This window comes from Euwallacea similis, chromosome 6 (genome assembly GCF_039881205.1).
Source record: "Euwallacea similis isolate ESF13 chromosome 6, ESF131.1, whole genome shotgun sequence".
Classification (NCBI taxonomy): domain Eukaryota; kingdom Metazoa; phylum Arthropoda; class Insecta; order Coleoptera; family Curculionidae; genus Euwallacea; species Euwallacea similis.
Genome location: NC_089614.1, coordinates 5,254,968 through 5,276,759, shown reverse-complemented (window position 1 = coordinate 5,276,759; position 21,792 = coordinate 5,254,968). Strand labels below are relative to the sequence as shown.

Below are 21,792 nucleotides of genomic sequence, written 5' to 3'. Positions count from 1 at the left end.
TACCATAATACTGCATTCCAAATTCCATGTCGAAGATGCCTCCTAACGTGAAAGTAGTGTTTCTTGTTGGCGTGTACTTATAGGTTCAGCTGACCTGAATGAAGCGATGCTGGTTTATGCAGTTTTGCCAAATATAACGTCTTATTAGTTATAGCCAATAAGTTTGACCCGTATCCAGAAACTACAAACTTACAAGAAATCAATTTTCTTAGTGCGATAGTAGGTTCACCTTAGATGGATATTAATGATAAAACGTTATAAATTATGCAAAAATTGCCTTATACTGAATACAGCCAGTCCCACTGAAATGTGGGATGATTAACAATGCAAACACATAGGAAAAATGCCCGTTGTAAACCCTTTCACTTTCTTACGGATTTGTGTGAAGATGACTTACGCAAGGATGGACATTTTTGGAATTTCCGCGTATCTAACGGCTATGTAGGTGTCGATTGGAGGTACAAGTGATGCACCCATAAAACGGTTACGAGAATATCAACTTTCATTTCTAATACCGATTACATTTGCAGCATAGTGCTAATTTCATTGCGAGGATGAACACACACTACCGGTCATTATTGCTGGCAATCTTACGTCACATTCTTGCTGTGCTTAAGTGCGGTACAAAGAAGGCCACTTAAATAGCCCTAATGACTGATAAAATATAAATCCTTGTAGCGTTTTCGTTTGATATATATTTTTATCTCCGAACCTCTTGTAGGATGCGCCAATCTTAACCAGAAGCCTAAATGTTCTTCATCTTGCAGATAAGTTTATGAGCTCTTCGGATCTAGGATGCATTACATTGGCCTCTCCCGGTGTTCTTTTAAGAAATATGATAGGAAGCTGCTAGGAAGACTTGAGAACATTTTAAATACCTATATATAGTAGGCTATACCTATATATATATATGTCTACAGGGGGTATCAGTTTTATAATATACTAAAACACCCTGTATACTGTATATTTCTTTTGGAAGGTTAACAAGCAGTAAGTACTAATGTGGAAATTTTTTACGGTACGCTACTGATTGCTGATTTATTTGTTCAATTTAGAAACTTATCTTGTCTCTTCAATTTTTGTTGTATCTGTGACTGTCTCGAGATATTAATTAGGAAAATTGGGTGTTTTTTTTCAGATAGCTTGAAGCAGTTACAGGAAAGAATTCAAAAATAAACGCAGAGTAGCACTGTGCAAGCATTTTTCGGTTTCTAACAAAATCTGAAAAAGTATCGCCCTGTAGATTTTCAGAGTGGCTTTATGAGCGCCACCATCTAATTTGAAATAAATATTTTGAAAATTGGAAGCATTCCAATGAAGAAAACAACACATTCTGAAATTTCACTTCTGAAACCCTGTAATACAAATTCTTACGATTTTCTACTTCGCTCTAAAAAAAGACAAATCAAATTTCAATCACCCTGATGTGGAAATCAAGCACAATTAATACTAAAACCAGAACAATAACTGAGAATTCAAACACCATCTAGTGTTACTTAATCATTGAAGTACCTATTACGTTACCGAATTTTGCCCCATATACCCAAAATGGTTTGTTTCGAAACGTGGCCTTGAGTTTATTTGACACCTGGACCCATACCATATGTTTTCAAAGGGCACAATAATAGTTTGTTCTTCGTTAAAGTTACCTGGAGGCCAGGGGAATCCTAGCAGTTGGCTTTTTTTAATGGGGGTTTCTAGGAAGTTTTGTATTCGTTGGCAAGGGACACTTATTATCTCAATGAATTTTGAACGCATTTATTTTAAGTTTACCTGTAGTTTTCGAGAGTAAGAATGCGTGGTAGCATTGCGTGGCCAAAGTAACTATGCCGTAACGTTCATCGACTAAGTTTAGCCCGTAAAAATAAGTTATAATTTCATGGTTTAGCAGCGATAAATTAAACTAATGCATATAGAACAAAAAATTTATTAAGATAACTTTTTAAATAACATTATTCACATGAGGAACAAATACAGCCGCTTCTCTAGAAACAGAACAATTTTTATAGATACATGCTATAAATATACACAAGAATATATTACAAAACGTCTTTACTATATTAAGTCTTTTAACTTGCCCATGGGTTTATGAAATACAACAAAACTAAAGGGCCCTTAAATTTACAGAACTACCCCATCAGCACAGCATAAATGAGCGAGCCCCTAATTAGGAGCGTTAAAATGGCGGCTTTTCGCTGAAACTAAGAACCTTAAATGCGCCTTTAACCAGCGGCTGGATGAAGTAGTTTTATGCTTTGGAAACCCCATATTTTCTGGCGTTGCAAAAAATCATGTATAAAGTTTTCGGCAACGTCAAACATATAATGACTACATTACAGGAACATTGTTTCTTTGTTCGTATTAATTAAGTACAAAAAACCGTTAAGAGGACAACATCGTCACTAAGAATAGACAAAAGGCTGGTCCGCTTAATCCTAACTTAAAAGTCCACTGGCCAAGAATAAATACGCGAAAGAAAGACTGAGCGGAGCAACAAAAATCGTGACTTCCCTCCCATCACTCAACATTGAAGGGCCGCCACAAAAAAAAGAAAATTTCCACAGTTATACTTTTAAAAAGATTTTCGAGGCTTCATACTAAAATAGCATATAGTTTAAAAACAGAAATAGTGATAACTCATGCAGTAAGCAACATTTTCAATTTGGCAGCTGTTGGTCCCAAGAGTTATTATAATGGTTTTAGGTAAAATTTTCTGCTAACGCAAAATTGAAAATGCTTCGTACTGATTAATCCAAGAGATGAAGTAAGGCTTCAACACGTTATAATAAAGAAAAATATTTTAAATATCTAATATCTACGAAAATGACTAAATTGTGTCACTGACTGACTAAGGATAACGACCAGTTTAAACCTTAATTCACCTGTGTAAGCGTATAAAAGGTTAACCTTACGCGTATAAAATCTGAATATAGATGCATAATATAAAGGTGTAAAAACTTGTATAAAATACTTCGTATATGCGACTGGAGGAAAAACCGAAAGCCCGAAAATCGTTTTAAATTTTAAAGTTTAAGTATACATTAAATTAGCTTAACTATAAGTACAAGTAACTCACTAGTATGCTTACTAACCCCTCGGGTGAGTTAGCTCACTTAAATGCATCACAAGGGTATAATTTGAACACTATACCCAGAGGAACGTCGCGCAAGAGCAAGATCACATGCCATGGCCCGATCTTTGGTTTCCGGCCGATCCAAGAGCTTTAATACTAATTTACATTACCCTAAAGTCTACTTATTATGTACACTATGGACAGGAGCACTGGATCGTCCGCTGGGGGACCATAGGGGTGAATCACCCCCGCGCAACGCCCCGTTATTCTCTTCCGGAAAATGAGTACCACCGAATATATTTTAGAACCTCGGAGTAATTTTGAAACAATTTTTTCCAATGAAAATAGGTTTCGGGATTGCGGGGACTCAAACCAGAACACAGCAGTCGGGGAAAGGAGGGACGGAGGTAAAAAATCCTTCGTCTATCACACCTCGGTGGCGAACAGCCCACCGGGGACGGGTACTCGAAAGTGTTCTTCGACCACGAACACAGGGGAATCCTTCGATAATGGGTCGCTCTGCGACATCACAGACAATCGCTTGATAGGTTCATATTCTGGCTCATGGAGCTTTGCGACCAGAAGCGCCGAGGCTCGAGCAGCCGCCACAGCTGCTGTGGCGGCTGCTGAGCAGGACTCGGTATTTAACTGTTTTTGCGAGCGACTGCGTTGAAGTCCGTAAACTGGCCGCCCATCGATCACTTGCTGTTGCTGTTTGGGGAAAGGCTCTAAATCACCTACGGCTGTGGCACTAGTCGCTTCTTCTATGGCATTGTTGGTGCACTTGCCCCAAGAATTCTTAATCATTCTAGCGTCAGCCGCCATAGCAGCTCCTCGTTTCGCAAAACTGCTGTTCGCGGTATTCTGCTCGTTCTGGAGCCTGGCTTCTTCGTCGGCTCGCGCTTTTTCCCTTTTCCGTCGCCTTTTTAAGCACGCAATTACAACAACAGCGACTAATGCCAACACTGGAACAAACGTAGAAATTGTGGCTATCACGACAACATGTTCTGCCGAGAGGGCAGAGTCAGTAGAAATGCGGGCGCTCGAGGCGGCGCCACCGCTTGAGTCTGTGCAGTCTTTTCCATGAAATCCCACGGGACATAGGCATTCGTAACTTCGCGGTCTACCGATGCACGTACCTCCGTTCCTACAAGGATCGGAACGACATTCGTCTACTTCCATGCTACAGTCTTTGCTTCCAAAACCTGGGGGGCACCGGCACTCGTAATCATTAAGAAGTTGGTGACAGGTACCTCCGTTAGCGCAAGGCTTGGTTCGACAATAGTCCACTCGTTCATGACACAATCGTCCTGTAAATCCTGGTACGCACTGGCATTTAAATTCGTTAATTCTGTCTATACATGTGCCCCCGTTGAGGCAAGGATTGCCGCCGGCGCAATCGTCTACGTCAACTTGACACTGATCGCCCGAAAAACCGGCAGGGCACGCGCAACGAAAACCGTAAGGGGCACTCGCAGCCTCGGAACAAACTCCTCCATTTTGACATGGACTGGGTTCGCAGACACCCAACAGACGTTCACAAGTCGGGCCTGTAAATCCTGGACGGCAATTGCAACGAAACCTTCCCGCTACGTCGAGGCAACTTCCTCCATTGGCACATGGAGATCCCGAACAACCGGGAGAGGGTGGAGGAGGTATAGTAGTTTGACATAAAGACCCGCGATATCCGGAAGGGCATTGACAAACAGAGGTTTCACTGTGATCTAATTTCACGCAAGTCCCGCCGTGAAGGCAGGGTGTCTTTTGACAATCGTCCGTTGTTATCTCGCAGTCAGTTCCATTGAACCCCGCAGGACAACTGCAGGTGTAGCTACCTTCTCCGGTGTTGAAGCAAGTTCCTCCGTTACGACACGGCAAGTGGTTGGTGCAGAAGTTGAGATCTTGGTTGCAAAAAAGGCCACCCCAGCCGTCGTTACACAAACAATCCCAAGGCTTTACGCAGGAACCTTGCATGCAGCCCGGATACCGTTGGCATTTATCACATAGTTGGCCCTCCCATCCAGACTGGCATCTGAAATAAAAGGAAGTCAGATTAACGAGTGTTCAAAACAGCTGATCGAGATAGCTTTAAGAAAGAAAATGACGGAAAAGCGGATGGCATCAGTTGCCAGGCCCGGGTTTGCGATTTTGTTCGGCGGGCCGCCGACCCGCAGGTAACCTTTCCTTGACCCGCATACTTGCCAACGGGCAGCGTGGGAAACAGCTCCGTGGGCGTGCCCCCTCCCCGCGACTCGAGCTGCAACTCAATGAGCCGCCGCTTCTTAGTGCACGATTAGAATGGCTAATGCGGATCGGCTATCGCCAGCCGGTGCCTGATTTCCGCGTAAACTTGCACCTAGGATGTACCAAATTAACAACTTTTCAATCACCGATCAGGCTATTTTCGGTCGGCAACGTCGTACCAGCTTATGAGAAAATACTCCACTCCATATTCCTTTTGGACTTTTCAATTACTTAGTTACTTTGTAAATCGTTACACCACGATTAATTATTGATTGTTGGCATTCGCACAGAATGAAAGGATATATTTTCAATTATGCACGGAGGCATAAGCACATACAAATCATACATTCTTAACAATACTTTTAACAAACATTTAAATGTCTCGCAAATATATACCATGCAGTAGCGAAAGTAATATTGCAGGAGGAATGCCACAATGATCAGAACTTGTTAAGCCACTTTTTTAACTGCATGAGTTAACTCGCGTACTTATAAGGTAGGTGGAAATATCATATTAACACTGTCCTTTCATTTTCCACATTTTACAATAACAATCTTAAAGATAAAACCAAATACTCACTTGCATTCGTTGGGTTTGGAGCAATGTCCATGTTGTTCGTCGCATCCTGGTAAACATTGTGCTGAAACAAAGAATCATCCCGTAAGATATGGAAATGACCAATAAAAATTGTGTAAGTTGAAATATATCGATTCATTGTAAAGGCGTTGAATGATTAAATGTCAAGCATTATTAATTCTCTGGGCTATTTTATGCGGAACACCCTGTAGACAGACAGGTATGCTGCGATCGTGGGAACATTCGCCGGCTGAACGACTGAATACTCGGCAGCAAGTGAAGCTCACGTCTTAGATCTCGCGGTCAATTTTTTGTCTTACGATATAAAATTTACATTTTTTGTGTCTCTTTTATATTTAAGTACTGCATTATAATATACATATCAATTGGATCTCTAGTTTAATTATGAGAAAATTGCCAAGAGATAGAGATCGCTGACGCCTTATGTACATCAGAATCCTTTTTCTATAAAAAATGTATAAATACTTCAAAATTAGAATTGGTAGCTTCGTTGGCAGGTTTTGAATAAGGTAGTTACTAACAATGGGTTTAGTCTGGTTAAAACCTCAGCTAAAACAGTTAACATGCAGAGATTCGCAACGCAATAGACATAGAACAGGTGCGTGCAGAGAAATTAAATTTTGAAAAAGTACTTCTATTGATGACTTCTTTAAACTTGAAGTTATTGGCAGTTTAAGAAGGGGTGGCTTAGGGGTAAGCCTTCTTAAAGTTTTATTGTTTTATTACCGCTAATCTACTAATTTTCAATGAAGGTCTACCAGTCTTATAGCATCTTAAATTTTACACTTTTTTATATTTTTGTGAATTTGTCGAGAAACCGTCAATTTCTGAGAAAACTGCGATTTTATGATGGGGGCCCAAACCGATTAAATCGAACAAAAGTAAAATTATGTGATTTAAGGAGGTTGAAAAAAGTGCTAGTCAACGGTTCCATGGAAAAAATTGAAAACGTAAACTGCATGTCATAACTTATTCCATACAACAAATAAGGCTTAGCGTCCAGAACTTAACTTCGACATGCATAGAGTATATAAAATTCGTGTCAAGACATCCTTGACCAGACATTTTTTCGAACTTCTTTTATAGGTCATGAAAAAATAGTGGCAATTTACGCAAATCTACTCAAAATGTTCTGGTACTAAACAAACTAACAATCCTTAAAAACCGCCAAATTATTCTGAAGAATGAATTTGTAATTATTAGAATGAAACTATCTTAAAATTTTAGGCGCGTGTAAAATAACTTACCTTTTGTACAATAATCCCCGGTCCATCCTGCTAAGCAAACGCGTTCCCCTATGGGTGAACAGCTGTAATGTCCGAAATTATCGTCACGTGGTCGGCATACTTTCTCGCATCCTTTCCCGTAGTAATTGGGATCACAGGTAACTCGGTATTCAAACTTTAGAGTAGAATATTTGGAACTATGAGTGTCCTCTGTCCATTCATCACTTACGTCCAGCCACCGCTGACGCATGAGCCTGCTGACCAGCACTGAAAGGACAAAAACATTGTTACGCTATGGACGAAAATAGTTGTCAAAAAACAAAGAAAACATTGTGAGATCCTAATATATCCTTCGATACAGATTTATGTAAAATGATTTGGAGGCAATCCTCAAACAAAATTCCGCCGTGTATTTATTACCATAATAAAACTTATAATAAGAGATAATTCTGTTTTTATTTCCCATGGTTCCCATGTCCTAGACCGGTGAACGTATAATTTGAAGACGCTGAATAACTGTGTCAAAATGTGAGCAGTTATCTTTTAGGCTTTAAAGAACGGGTTATGTTGCACATAAAAGCTGTGAAACGAAGGTCATGAGTAAGTCAAAAAGTCTGACTTTTATTTAAATCATACTTGAGAAAATTTCGTTTCACGCAATTTTTAATAAATATTTTGACCTTTTGTTAATAGGAATGGGAACTTTAGAGTTTCATTTTATAAGTATAAGTAAATCTATGCGAAGTGGACAACATAACATTTTGCTATTGTCCAGATAAATAAGTACAAAGAGGACAAGGTACAACGTTGGGAAGTCAATGGTAAGACTGATTATGTAAACGATTTAAATCATAACGAAATAATTAACAAATTAAGTAAATTGATGATTTAAATAACTTGGATTAATTCCAGCAGTTTTATTTGCGTATTTAGCCAATCGAGTTCATGTAATTTTCAATATCCATGGTACTGAATGAAACATACATACATATACGAACTGAAAAGTGGTTCAAGAAGGAGAGCAAAATACACCTGCGCCATATAGTAAAGCATCCTGTCCGGAGAACAGCTGTATCCGGTACAAAAGGCAGAACACCTTTGCCCGTTCCCAAGATTTTTACTTGGTCTTCGTCAGATTCGAGGCCCGATTAAAATCGCCCAAAATATTTAGACCTTCATTAAAGAAACTGGTTAATACGAACCTCTCTTAATGGATGCGTTAATTAGGCTTTTTATTGCCGATTAGTTATTTTTTATTACGAAGTCTTTTATGACTCGATAAATTTTTAGGGAATAGATCGAAAGATATAGTCATAAGAGAATGGGCTACTTTTATCAATATAAACTAGTTCTGGGTCAATACCCCAGAAGGAGGCTATATAATTTTACTTCATCAATTAATATGTAAAATTATACAAAATAATGCTAAACGGGAAAATTCAAAGGAAAAATTTGACCGAATTCGAATAATTTTAAAGTAGGATCACAAATGTCCCACAAAAGGTACGGTCTACGATTAAAAACAGTATTTTATTGACTGGAGGCCTGATCACCTGGTATTAATAAACTGCTGAAGGGTTGTTCAAAAGGAAGTACCAGATTGTATTCCACAAATTGGGGAGAAAATAAAAAAGACAGGACATCCGGTGGCACACACACACCGAACTATTCTCTCAAGACAAGAAAATGAATATAGGGTAACAAGTTGTTCAGTGAGCGTTATGTAAAGAAGTTTATGAGTAAAAATGTCGGTATTTTATCTGCCATTGCGGTTTTGAAGGTGTTAATTAAACCTGTTAGTCGCGTTTAATTCAACTAAGAACACCCTCGCAAGTGTAAAATTAGTTAATAAGGCTGTTTAATATGTACTCAATGAAAAATACGCTATAAAAAAATAAGCTTTGCACGTAATCAAAGATAAACCATTGGAAAAATTACACATTGAAATACGCCCTAAGTAGTAAGGCTTGGTATTTAACGGTTTGTCAAAAGAAACTGGTGCTTCCGGAAGATATGAACATAGAAGTTTTAAACCAACTTAATATTTTGGACTGAATGTATTTTAAATTTAAATCGTAGTGCATGAACGCCGCAAGCAATATGACGCTTTGATGGGTAATAAAAAGATCAGAGTTATACCAGTTATGTTAATATATAAACGAATAAGTGTATTTCTACATAAAGATCGGGATCATTACCGTGAGCTTAATGAAGTAGGTTCTCACGTTAAGTTGCGTTGGTTTATAAAAAATATCGCGGACCCCGGAAAAACATATTATAAGCACTTTAATAATTGAGCATTGTAATTAAATATGAGAAATTCATACATCTACCGGATATTATTCAAGAAATCATTATTGTATGAAATACGTAGATGAACCATTTTAGAAGGCACACGCTCATGTGTTTCTTTAATCACTGACAAACGTGGAAATTAATTTCATCACAACAACAATGCCTTTCATTATAATTGAGGCTTTCTCTCAACGTTTGTTTATTACATTGCATACAAATATCTAACCACATGATTTTCGAAAATAATTTTTTTCCCAAGATAATTTCATTATTTTGTCATGAATACAGTTTCCACATAACGACTATTCTAGAATTAACTTATCATAACGCAACAGAAATTAATTGTTCTTCCATCTACATGTATTATATTGCTGCGCCGCCCTGTAAGATTCCTGTGTATGAGTGACGTTCTCTGAGAGTACTTTTATGCTATGTTTCCTTGCGCCCGTTTAGCGTTTATTTTTCCGTCTCTATCGCGAGCATTTATTTACTATTTCTTTCTTCGCATTAACGAAGGTCTGTTAATTAAAGGAGGAAAACCTGTCTTGCCCCGCTTATTTATTTTAGAGGTCTCTACCAGACAAGACACACCGTTCGATACGGTCTTCGAAAAACTTCTCTTCCGTTCAAAATTATGATATTTATCACTTGAGGTGCGCAAGAGGCTGGTTTTAAGTACTTGTATGTTTTTCATCTAGTACACTTGATGGATCGATGTAAAACATGTTTTTCGACTTCCACTGCAGGATATGAGGCGTTTGCGGATGTGAGAACTTTCAAGAAGTACATGTGTTCGAGAAGAGAAATGGCTTAAGAAAGCCCAAAGGCCAACGAAGATTTTAATCAGAAGACTTGCCCATCAGTTAGGTGCTGGAACCCCCAGGAAAAACGATAAAGATGGGTAGACAGACAATAACCCATTTAATTGTCAAAATCCTTAAAATAAACAAATGGAATTTCGATAAGGCTGATAGGATAAAGAGAAGCTTGTGATGCCACTGATAAAAAAATGCTTATAGAAATGACTAGCTTCTAACAAATGGCTGAAAAACGTCACTAAGTTAGGGTTATGACATTATAATCGGTCAGAAGGGAGTTTGGGATCTATTTATCATTGTGCCGTCAACTGCATAGTCGTTCGACAGTAAAAACCGGGGTCAGGGAGAAAGGGGCCCAGAGAACGGTTACTTTGTTCTGTGTAGCACCTGGCTGGCCCTTATGTAAACCCAAGCTAGGGCATAGTATATCGCATTAAATTTCACCAACTATTTCGTACTCGATTCTGCAGTTCATGCCACTGTCAACGTATAAAATACATATTTGTGATTGGGTAATGAGAATCTTGGTAATATTTATTTTATCGCGCGTGCCCCCTTATTTAAATAGTATTTTTACTGATCATATGATATGAAGTTGTTTATATCTACTGTGGTGTTTCGTCAAAAAATATGTCTCACTCCTAAAAAAATCACGGAAGCAAGATATTTCTCTGTTTCCGTGAATTCACACAATTTATCAAAATTTCCAAGTTTAACGACCAATTTATACAGGCGCATTAAAGGATTCCGCGTATAAAATCCAGGGGGTCTAGCCTATAAAGTTGCCAAGCCAAGGCGGACTTTTAATATACAAATTCATGGAAGTGTTTTTATCAATCGCAGTACCGTATGAGACTTTCTTCGATGTATGTGTTGTAAAACTAAATAAATATGTGGCACGATATACAGCCACATGCATAACAGCTGTCAACTGCTCTGGCTGTACGTGCAGCCAGCCCTCTTCCTGATAAGTTAAAGGTTTTTCTTCCGGCAATATTTTTCAATATACTGAGGAGCTAGCTCAGCTCAGAGCTCTTTCATTTGTTTAGTTTTAAACACAAAAACCAGACTCACCTGCAGAATGAGCAGACTGGTTTCCATGCCAGGCTTCGACGATCAGAGAAAAGGGGCCCTGCAAAATAAAATTTTATTACACATTTTAACAATCACGAGGAGAAGAAACTTTCACTTTGAAGTCGGGATGCTACTTGTACATGCGATGCTGCGATCACCTGTTTTATTTCCCATGATTGAGCAGATGATATGTTATTACAAAACAATAATTATCCTAAGCTCAAGTTTAAAGGAAAAATGAGATAAAAGATGCTCATGGGAAGGAAACTCTAAGTTCGCAATGGTAGGGTATAAATAATAAATCGACATTGTCCGAAATGAAATCGCTCTTTCCACAATTTGAACGTACACAAATCTCAAAAGGATCATACAGGCTCATTAAGCAAAGGAAAACTAATACCCAATGAACTATTTGGCAAAGTGCCATTTGCTCTAATATGCCCATTAGACTGTTTATTTTGCTAAAATGTATACTTACTTGAATTGTTTACAAGTAATATTGAACACCTTTAAAGTTTACTTTAACGCCTATACAGGGCTCTTGTTACTTGTTACGAAATGCGCTTAAGTATATATGCACAAAATTAGTGTTGCCGCTTCTTTACGTGGGTGTTGTTGATTACACACAGAGGTGTTTTTTACTTCATTAATTAGTACGATAGTAATTTAAAGGATTTCAACAAATTAATCACGCCTATTAGTAAAAAATCTTGTACAACATTTTGTGGCGAAATAAAGCTTCGCTGAAGCGTTAGGGTATTGTGGTAACGTTTTGGAATGTATTCGAAAACGCGGAAATATCTTCTTCGGACCCACATATACAAGTTACGCTTTCCAACTTCATAGTTTTAGCGAAAATATATTAATTAAATTGTTTATAATGCAGCGGACCAATGAATACTGTTACCTCGCTTAAAGACGAGCATAACATAGACAAATTGTACAGAATGTGAACGTTCCGCTTTATGCTCGTTTTACCGTTCTCTCCAAAAAATAACAATTCACAACGTAAAATTAATATGGAAACAAAACCCGGCGGCATTCAAAATTGACCGAATCAACATAAGTTTGATCAATAAATCTTCTTTAATTAATTTCCAAGCTGTGCAGCGACAATGGAAGTGTGGTTCCCACGGTAGGGTACCTGCCTTTCGAGTGCCGAGACGGTCTAAGATGCTTTAAAATCTTTTGGCGGAAACTGCCGTATACTCGATGCAACAATTTTATACATGGTTTCTGTCGTTCTGTCGTATAGTAAAAATACCTACCGTCCAAGCAAATTGGAAATGAAAAGCAATGGCATTGGCAAAGCCACTTTGAGGATCGTCTGCGGGTCCAGGGCCTAGTTCGCTGGTGATGACATCTCCGAAGGTACATGGAGAAGTGGCGTCTATTCTAACTTGGTATTCTTTAAGACAAATTCGAAAGCGTGGTCTGCAATCGCCTTCGCATTCCAGGCCCGAGGGCTTTCCCGAGCAACATTTGCCCAGATCGTCCTTTCCGGCTTGGTTGTCGAAAGACAGCAACCTCAATTCAAACACCCCTGAAGCAGGGGCCTGGAAAAAGAAAAACTTTTACTATTTGGGTAATGGTAGGTCCTTAACTAAGTAAATATACTATTACTGCCTAGAAATAAGCTATAAACATCCAAATGTACCAAAGCAGCCACTAGATGGGGAACTAGGTTGTGAGCCCCTATTACCACCTTTTCTTTAAATGAATCTGCGGGTCTAATACAAACAAATTAGATAGTAAAGTGCATTTTGCTGACAATTTTAAATGTTTAACTGGAAACACTCCCCCATGATGGTTGTTATAGATGCCTAATTACAGATTATGACTTTCCAAAAGCAAAAAAGAACAGTCCTAATGATGACGTTTAGTGGTCATCAGGCATTTGCGGTCAAAAATAAGCATCAGTTGTCTAACATGTCACATGCCAATAGAATTACGCTCCATGACTATTCATTTGCCTGAAATGCCCCGTAATGGCCTTTTAGCTCTTGTGACATATAGATGAAAATAATAATTATAATTGTGCTTCTCGAGTGCCAATTAAAAATTAACGGGTCTCTAAAATCGTTTGATATGAATTATAAATAAACAATTATGAAGATTTTGAAGTCATTATTCAACCAACCAGCTACTATTCTATAAATTACGGTGCCGGTTTAATAGGTAGGTTGTTTCGGCTTTCTGTGAATAACCCAGATAATAGTAAACATAACGCTGGGCCTGGCAGATGTTCGAAAGCTTTACCGGGGGCTACAATTCCAAGTATACTTTATAATGTACTTTTACAATGACATCTCTTAAAACCTAATTCTATTGCAAGGCACGTACTTTTGCAGACATTTGGTTTTCGGGGACGTAGAGGATTTTACAAGAAATACGGTATAAAATACAGTGGACGGTTTCTAAAGGAATTATTTTGAAGTGGTTGTAATATAGAGATCTGTATGAATGCGTTTGTTGATTGCTACGTTATTTGCTGCAAAAAGGGGGCAGATTCTCGGACATATAGAGTAGAAATAACAGACAGTTATTTGTAAAGTTGTTTATACTATTTCTATTCAAAAATTTGGCAGAAAAGAAAGCTAAACCTGTCTTGCATCCTCAATTTTTCAAATGTAGCTTCAAATAAAAATTTTTCAACATTTGAAAGTGTGAATCAGGATTTGTCAGATTAAACCAATTAAGTGAAGAATGTCAGAAGGCGTACTAAATCTATTGCTTGGATTTAGATTAAATCTTTTAGGTGTTTCTGTAGGCACCTAATAATTCAATTAATGAGTCGGTATTAGTAAGTACTTAACGTACCTACAAACTAAATTTCATAATATGAGAATAGGAGAAGTAACAAAAAGACTAAGTGTCAATTTGTTGAGAAATGATACAATTTTGGAAAGATTGTGTTAAACAGGGGAAAGAAGGCTTCTGAAGGAACGTAAGTAATATTGTTGGATGATGATCCTTCTATTAAAAAACAAAATATTATAGAAATATCAATTTGTTAAGTCACTCAAATTGGTGAAGGCAAAAATTTAATACGAACTTTTGGATTTTTCAATTAGTAGATAATGAGATGCTTATAAAGTCAGTTAGTCAAGAAATAAGAATCACATGAGGCGAAATTCCATAATTTTTATATTTGTTACAAGTTTTTTAATAACTTAAAAGATTCATAGCTTTAGCACATGTAGAACTGCTTTGCTATTCCACTTCTTGATAATTATGACGTCACTATGGATCATATTCATAGGTAAGAAGAAAGTCATATTGTCTTTTAGGTAATGGTCATGGCAACCAAATGATTGATAGAAATGGTATGTAGGTAAGAATTTACACTAATTTCCTAGGTGTAAGGGGGTAGGCCAAGAAATCTTCTCTACCCATCTCCTATTTACACATGCCAAGAAAATAGACGAAATGTGGGATATAAATTTAAAAATTAGCACATAATTAAGTACGAGTTGATCGCAACAACTTTGCCATTGGCTCTAGTTAAATTAATATAGGCAGCACTTTTCATCCAGATTATCTTGAGAAGTAAAATGTTGAACGCTAAGATAATATAATTTCCAAATAGAAACGGTTACACAAATAATTTAGCTCTAATGTTGTGGTATTGTCAGCTGACTGCTTTCAATAAATCAGGACAGTGCTTGAAACGTGACATAATGTGATATTGAAAGTCAACTAATGACCGCTGCTTTAATACTTTACTTATGTATGTAGGTATATATCTCATACCTTCATGTATATCTACTTGCAAATCATATTAATTATCTATACAATCACGTGTATTAATATTACCCCATATCAGGATGTTCTATCAATAGTAAGAGTACAGGAAGATAAGCTCAATTTAACCCAAATGGCTGAAGATTGTATGTACTACTACAAGAGAATTGAGAAGTTTATAGTAATTTGTAAACCTGCCTAAATAAACACGGCATAACGGAAACCGTGCAGGGTGCAAACAACGGCAGCCCTTGGAATATGGCATAATGAGACGTTGACAATTAACCAACGGCGGCTGCTTTGATCCCAATTTTACTTGAAAATCACATTTATTATCTACATAATCACATGTATTATCATTAGTATGACAAATATGAGGGTGAGAACTTTAACCACCCATATCAGGATGTGCTATTAATAGTAAAGATTACAGGACATAAGCGTTACTTAACAGCCATAAGCTGCAATAATTTATAAGAAGTAATTATTCTTTTTTCTTTAATTATTGAAGGTTGTGTGTACTACTACAAGAGAACTGAAGGGTCTATGGTAATTTGTAAACATGGCTACATAAGTCCCGCTAACGGAAACTGTGAGGGGTGCAAAAAGGACGGTTACGTTTAAGCGCGTAACGTAAGCGTGTCGCTTGTTTAATGAAGTCGAAGACACACATGTGCTTATGAGATATTGACCAAGTGTACAATATTTCACTGTCTCTTGTCATTGAATCGGAACTTGGGTTCTACCAGGAACCAAAACGTACAAAATCCTTAAAATAGGCTTACCTGCAAGACTAAGGAAAGTCCAAAAAGAGAGTAGAGTATCCAAAGCATATCGAAGGTGGTGGTAACCGTAGTCCAGAAAAGGGACAAACTAAAGCTTCCTGGTGGTGCTACCTCAGAGGTACTCGGCACCGCGCCATAGGCTGAGAAGTAGAAATAATAGGTCACTATTCACAGTTCACACTGTCAAAATTATCCAGAGGCACATAAGGACACAACACGAGCGATGTTTAATAAAGGGAATTTAAGCCGGATGGATTCGTAACCCCATTATCGTACCCTAAACACTGCGATATTTCACGGTCGTCAAATGCAAGAGCTTTCGGTATCGTAGCGCGAACTTTTAACATCCGAGCTTTCTTTCGGTTTTATGCCGACTGAGCGAAGGAAGAGCGAGAAGCGAAGAGCGTTGTGCGAGCGTGTGGTAGCTCCGGTAGTGGGGGGCGCTCTAAGGGGTACAAAGCCGGGTGCTTCCGCGGTTGTACTGGCACCCGCACCCCAAACCCCCCTCTTTCGTGCAAGAAACACAATTACCTACCTCTGCTGGGGCACTTCATTTTATCTCAAGCAAAGTTTGGAAAGTTTTTAAATACTGATTAAGTTTCCACGAAATCAAGATGAATTATCAGTCTTTTATCTTTCTCTTTATTAAAAAATGGTGGATTACCATTTTCCCCATTTAATTCGCAATTAACCCATAAAAACAAAAACTATTCAAAACGAGCGGAAATATCGCACTGATTAGTCGGAGACAATGTTAATTACCGTTTAATGCAAAAAAGTGTGAAGTGAATTGCTAACTCCGTTTGTCTTAATATTGAATCCAAGATGAATTAGTTATCACTAAAAAGCGTGGGCAATCTGCTAAGCTTGATAAGTACCGAAAATCTGCATCGGGTATGGTTAGAAACTGTAGGTTTTATGTAATTGCAACAAGATAATTTGTTGTTAAATAATAATTTCCCCATGAAGATTTTATTTAAAGGCTCCGTCACGTTATTAATTAATTCTACAGCGTTTTTACTTTCCTTTTCTTAATAGAAATTCCCTGTATTTTTTCTACTTGATTGACCCCCAAAGGAGAATCAACATTAAAGTACCTTCTTACTGCACATTAATGTAATGAAGTCAATTTTCTTGGCCCGCTGTATACATTTAAATTTCTAAATTATCTTCTCTGGATCATTTTCATCAGAGACATCTATCATGAACTTTGAGAAACAAAATAAAATCCGATTAGATCGATCACAATGAGGTCATCGGGACAACTCACTTATCTTTGTTTTATGATATGCATTAAAAAGAGGCAAAAAATATATTGCTCCTGGTGAGAAACTCAAACATCGGGAGTTTGCGCGATTCAGATTACCTGGCACTCGAATGTTTTTTTTTGGGAATACACTGATGCATCCCAAAATGGTGGGATTTTTCGGTTTGAAGAATGTTTAAACTTTATTTCAAAAATAATGCATTTTATGTGTCGTGAGTGATAAATAATATGTGCCAGTAACCTCGCAACTCCTCAATTCAGGTAAATATTATCATCTCAGAATGAGAATTTTTTTAAGATTGTGGCAATAACATATTTTAAACCATCCGATCGGAATATTAATTGTTAATTAAAGCTGGGCCTTTGTTAATGAAGTTACATATGAAAAAATAGTTATTAATAAGTGTAAGACAAGTGCAAAGAACTAATTATTTTGAAGGCGTTGATGGGATCGTTGATTTCTGATACAATAATCTGAGCTTAAGAGTTAAGTCCCTATGGTATGGTTAAATTTACTTGGAACATAGTTCCCCCCAAAATTTAATAGGTAGCAATTACTCGGTTTTCATTTCAAAATTTCCATAGCAATTTTCTTCAAATTTCATAAATAATTTAACCAAAAATTTCACTCATCTAGAAAACAAAAGCACTTACCTTTTACCTCAGGATTTTCAACTCTCTACTAAGGAATAATCCTAATTTAGCTTAAACACACAATCTAAATCTTGGAGTCTTTCCCAATAGTCCTTTAAAACACGAATTTCCGATATTTTCCTGTAGAAATTGCAAAATATCGACGCGCACTGCACACATTCGGAACGGGTTTGAGTCATATTTTTAAGGTATCGAAGCGCCTTGGCGATTATACAACTTTTTTGCTAAGAAATGCATCATTGTCACACTGAAAATATTCCGCAGAAACGTCGATATTCAATTTTAGGATTTGTAGAGGTTTGAATGCTTTTAGAGTTGGTGAATAAGGTATAATAGGGAATTTAAAGTTCCTAGATTGATTAAATTAAATGGGTAGTAACTAAGTAAACAAAATTAGTGACACCAATCAATTATTAAAGTCTTTAATAAAAATATCTTTAATAAAATGTAACTAAAATAACAATATAACTACTAATGAGGTTTGAGGTTGCCCCACTTTGGGCTATGAAACCTAATATTTCCTTTGAGGACAATCTTAACTGGCAGTGTTGCTGCGTTAAAAACTATCTCTTCAGCCAGGATTGTGGGCGGTGGGATTGTCAACAGAACAATAAAGACATTCGAGCTGTGATGCAAGTGGTTTAATAAAACCAAATCTCAAACACTTCCGGGGCTGGTCTAGATTTCCGCCAAAGGCCGGAAGTAGCCCTTAGCGGAATAGTGGGTCATATTCTTTCCTTCGTATGGGATAAGTAAATATTAAATTTGCCTCTTTCTGCGTACCTGTGAAAGAAAGCCCACCTTGTGTTGTTGAAATTTGCAGTTGCCCCTTGGTTGTTCTAGGCAACTATTGTTCTAAATTAATTAACTTATTTTTGTAGAATTCTATCTACGACCTTGCATAATTAATATAAACTTATCGTCCCTTTTATGCTCCAAACTTATTTCACAGAATTAAGTAGGTATTTTGGCCCAGTTATTCTTGAAATATTAAGGTCTATTATATTCTTTCTAATGGAATGTTTTCTATTTAAGGCCTATTAAATTCGCATTGATTCTACTGACAATACAACAAAACCAGGTTGATACAGCTTTGAAAACCGTTTATCGCATTATCACGTTCGTAAGCATTCTTTTTGTTGTACCATACACGCTTACAATTCTGTTAATTGTTCGATTGTTAAAAAAGAAATGTTATATCAATTTTGACATTGCCCTACAGATACAAGCTTTTAATTGCCACAGAATTTTTTATCCATTTAGATGCTTCATTAAATTTACCTCTTAAACTCAAAAAGAGGATGCTTTGCAAAATAAGAGCTTAGACATAATTACAAAATTATTCTTATGACTTTTTTTATAGTTCAGGAGAATGTCGAATCGATTTAATTTATAACAAGAATCGAAATTAGAATATCCAAATATAAGACAGGGTATTTAGTTATTTTCTTGTTCTACAGTCTTAAAATTCATTTCATGAATTCATTCAAAACCTGCAGTTAGGTCGTGAGGGACCTTTTTTGCTTTCCATCCCTTATAACTTCATTTCGCCGTATACCACATATCCAATCCACAATACATTTAATCTGAACTAACGCCACTAAAGATCAAAACTCATAGTTTGCGAAGGAATTAAATCTAATTTTTCTATATTTATTTATAACACACGTTCAATATCCTAAAAGTCCCTTTGCACAATAGCAATATACTCACATGCACTATTACTCCTGGATTTCTGAAAGCCAAGTTAAATAAAGGAACAATGATCTAAAATTTGTGATCATCTGCCGGACTATAAGTAAAATGAAAACTGTGAACCCGTATTGCTACATTTTTTTCTTTTATTACTCCCGTAGTTTTTGAGATATTTAGCTGAAATTTATAATTATGGTAATTTGTTAGGACAAACATATCTAACCATGTTAAATGATTATAAAAATCTGCAGGGTGATATTTTTCTTTTTTACATTTTTTTTAGCCCTCTTTTAAATAGATTTCCAGACGTTCTGTTGGTAAATTATTTTAAAATAATAATTGACATGTTGCTAGTGAAATTGCCTGCTACATACATGCAGTTTTTTGTTTCCAATATCGACATACATCAGTTAAGTCGAAGATGACAGTATCATGATGTGAGGCTATTAGCGATATCATGTGGGTTCGTAAAGTCCAAGTAAAGGGTATTTCAAGCAGATGTGGTGAGATTATCAAGTTCCACAAGCAGCTGATGAGCGCCAAGGTCCTCTCAAATTAAAGCCTATTTGTTTCAGCTTCAGTGGCGGGACCGCTGGTTTTTTGCTTGGGGGCATAATTATTAACGTTCATTTGTCAAACGTATGTTCGATATCGATCCGCGATGCAGTTTGTTAATTGAATGTGCGTGTGCCCTCGGGCTCTTAAAGCTTATGCGAATGAAAATTTATTAATTTTTTGAGGTCGTGATGCGTGCCGTACCGCCTGGTTGCCAAAACAATTTAAGGGATTTAAGAAAGAAGGGGTTAACATCTGATGCGTATACGTGAACTATTTTTAAACAGTTGAAAATAACTCTGCTACCTAGTAATTTGGTTAGGATCTTGAAAAACAGACATTTAGTTGGCCTCTTTTTAAGTTAAGCGCCCACTTTAAAACACATTAGGCTTGTTTCGATCTCGTTCAGTTTATTTTTTAACCATAATAGTACTGGTTTTTCAAAAATGGTTTATTTGTGTTTTCCACAATTAAGTAACGAATAAAACAGGACTTCTGAAGTTGTTTGACGCTGGCAGATTTTTTAACGGTGCATGAGACCTAAAAATAAGCGCTTGACACATGAAAATAATTAATTTGAACAGAGTTACACAAGATTTAGGCCAAAGTTCTTAGTGCCATATTTATTTTTGAAACTCATTTTTAAATCTGACCTAACGAATTGGAACGTCAGCTATATTTTTTTCTTTCTAATATAGACATCCATCGATCATTGCAAAGAGCCATTAAATTTAAACTGTTTCCTGTTTGAGATTTAAAAAAATCCATGCAAGCAACAACATATGTGAAATATACCAAAAACCAAAATAAATCATTCTTTTTTCTCTTTAATTTAAATGAACCAGTTGCCCCAAAACAATGCTTTTATTTCGAATTTAGCAGATGTTATGTGAATCTTCTGCATCTTTAGAGGGGCCCTTATTTTTCGTACACCTTTTCTACCCCTGCTAGGCATCTTCTTTGCATGAGTGATTGAATGATGGTACTGATCACCTTTTTTGATGAAATTAATTGATTATTATCGATTTATACAGGGACTTTTCGAAGGAAAGGGAAATATGTCTTCATTAACTCAAAATATGAATAATAAACCGATATGTTGTAGTTCGATTCTTTAAAAAAATCTCTAGAAATGAATATCATGTCAACGTACTCCCTGTAGCTAAAAGTATAGTAATATAGTAGTAAAGGTATAGGATATTAGGGATTTTTTTAAAGAATCGACCTACAACATATTGACGTATTTTTCTTATTTTGACCTGCTAAACACATGTTTAAAATATTTTCCTTTCCTTCCGAAATACTGTATAAGTACAAGCTACCCGTTTTTCCAAATCCATCACTATTAGGATTTTCAGAGATATGAGGTTAGTTAAAGTAGGACAAAGTTGGGCAACTTAAGACTTAATAAAAATATCTTTCAATTGGGCAGTGTTGCCAATACTTTTAAAAATATTTGTTTTTTGGCTAGGAAACTGAAAATGGCACTTTATAAGGACTTTATCCAAACATTTTTACGAACTTTTTAACAGCGTTGTCAGTTTTTTCTAATACACCAAGGTTCCAGGTGTAAAGTGCTACCTTGGCTATTCTTATGAATGCTATATTCGACATAACGATATAAGGACATGTGTCATATCAGAGAACTTAAGAAAAGATAAGATCATTCAAAAATATAAAAGTCAAGTATGTTGCCCAAAAGAAAAATTAAGATTGTACTTTATATCTCGGAAATTTGTTGCAATAGAAGAAAAGTGAAAACGC

The 21,792-nt window shown here is 36.7% G+C and overlaps 1 protein-coding gene across 3 annotated transcripts in view; it reads right to left on the bottom strand.

Annotated features, from left to right (window-relative positions):
• Window positions 1–1,911: 1,911 nt before the first annotated feature.
• The window catches only part of Delta (neurogenic locus protein delta), a 47,687-nt gene continuing 27,806 nt past the window's right edge, over window positions 1,912–21,792 (bottom strand). For all 3 annotated transcript variants that reach the window (XM_066391238.1, XM_066391239.1, XM_066391240.1), the window contains 6 exons: window positions 15,858–15,997; window positions 12,597–12,884; window positions 11,329–11,386; window positions 7,163–7,408; window positions 5,898–5,958; window positions 1,912–5,105 (listed from right to left, as the gene is read on the bottom strand). In XM_066391238.1, coding sequence (XP_066247335.1) covers window positions 3,500–5,105; window positions 5,898–5,958; window positions 7,163–7,408; window positions 11,329–11,386; window positions 12,597–12,884; window positions 15,858–15,905 — 2,307 coding nt within the window. In that variant the 5' untranslated portion in view covers window positions 15,906–15,997 and the 3' untranslated portion in view covers window positions 1,912–3,499. The remainder of the gene's footprint in view (window positions 5,106–5,897; window positions 5,959–7,162; window positions 7,409–11,328; window positions 11,387–12,596; window positions 12,885–15,857; window positions 15,998–21,792) is intronic.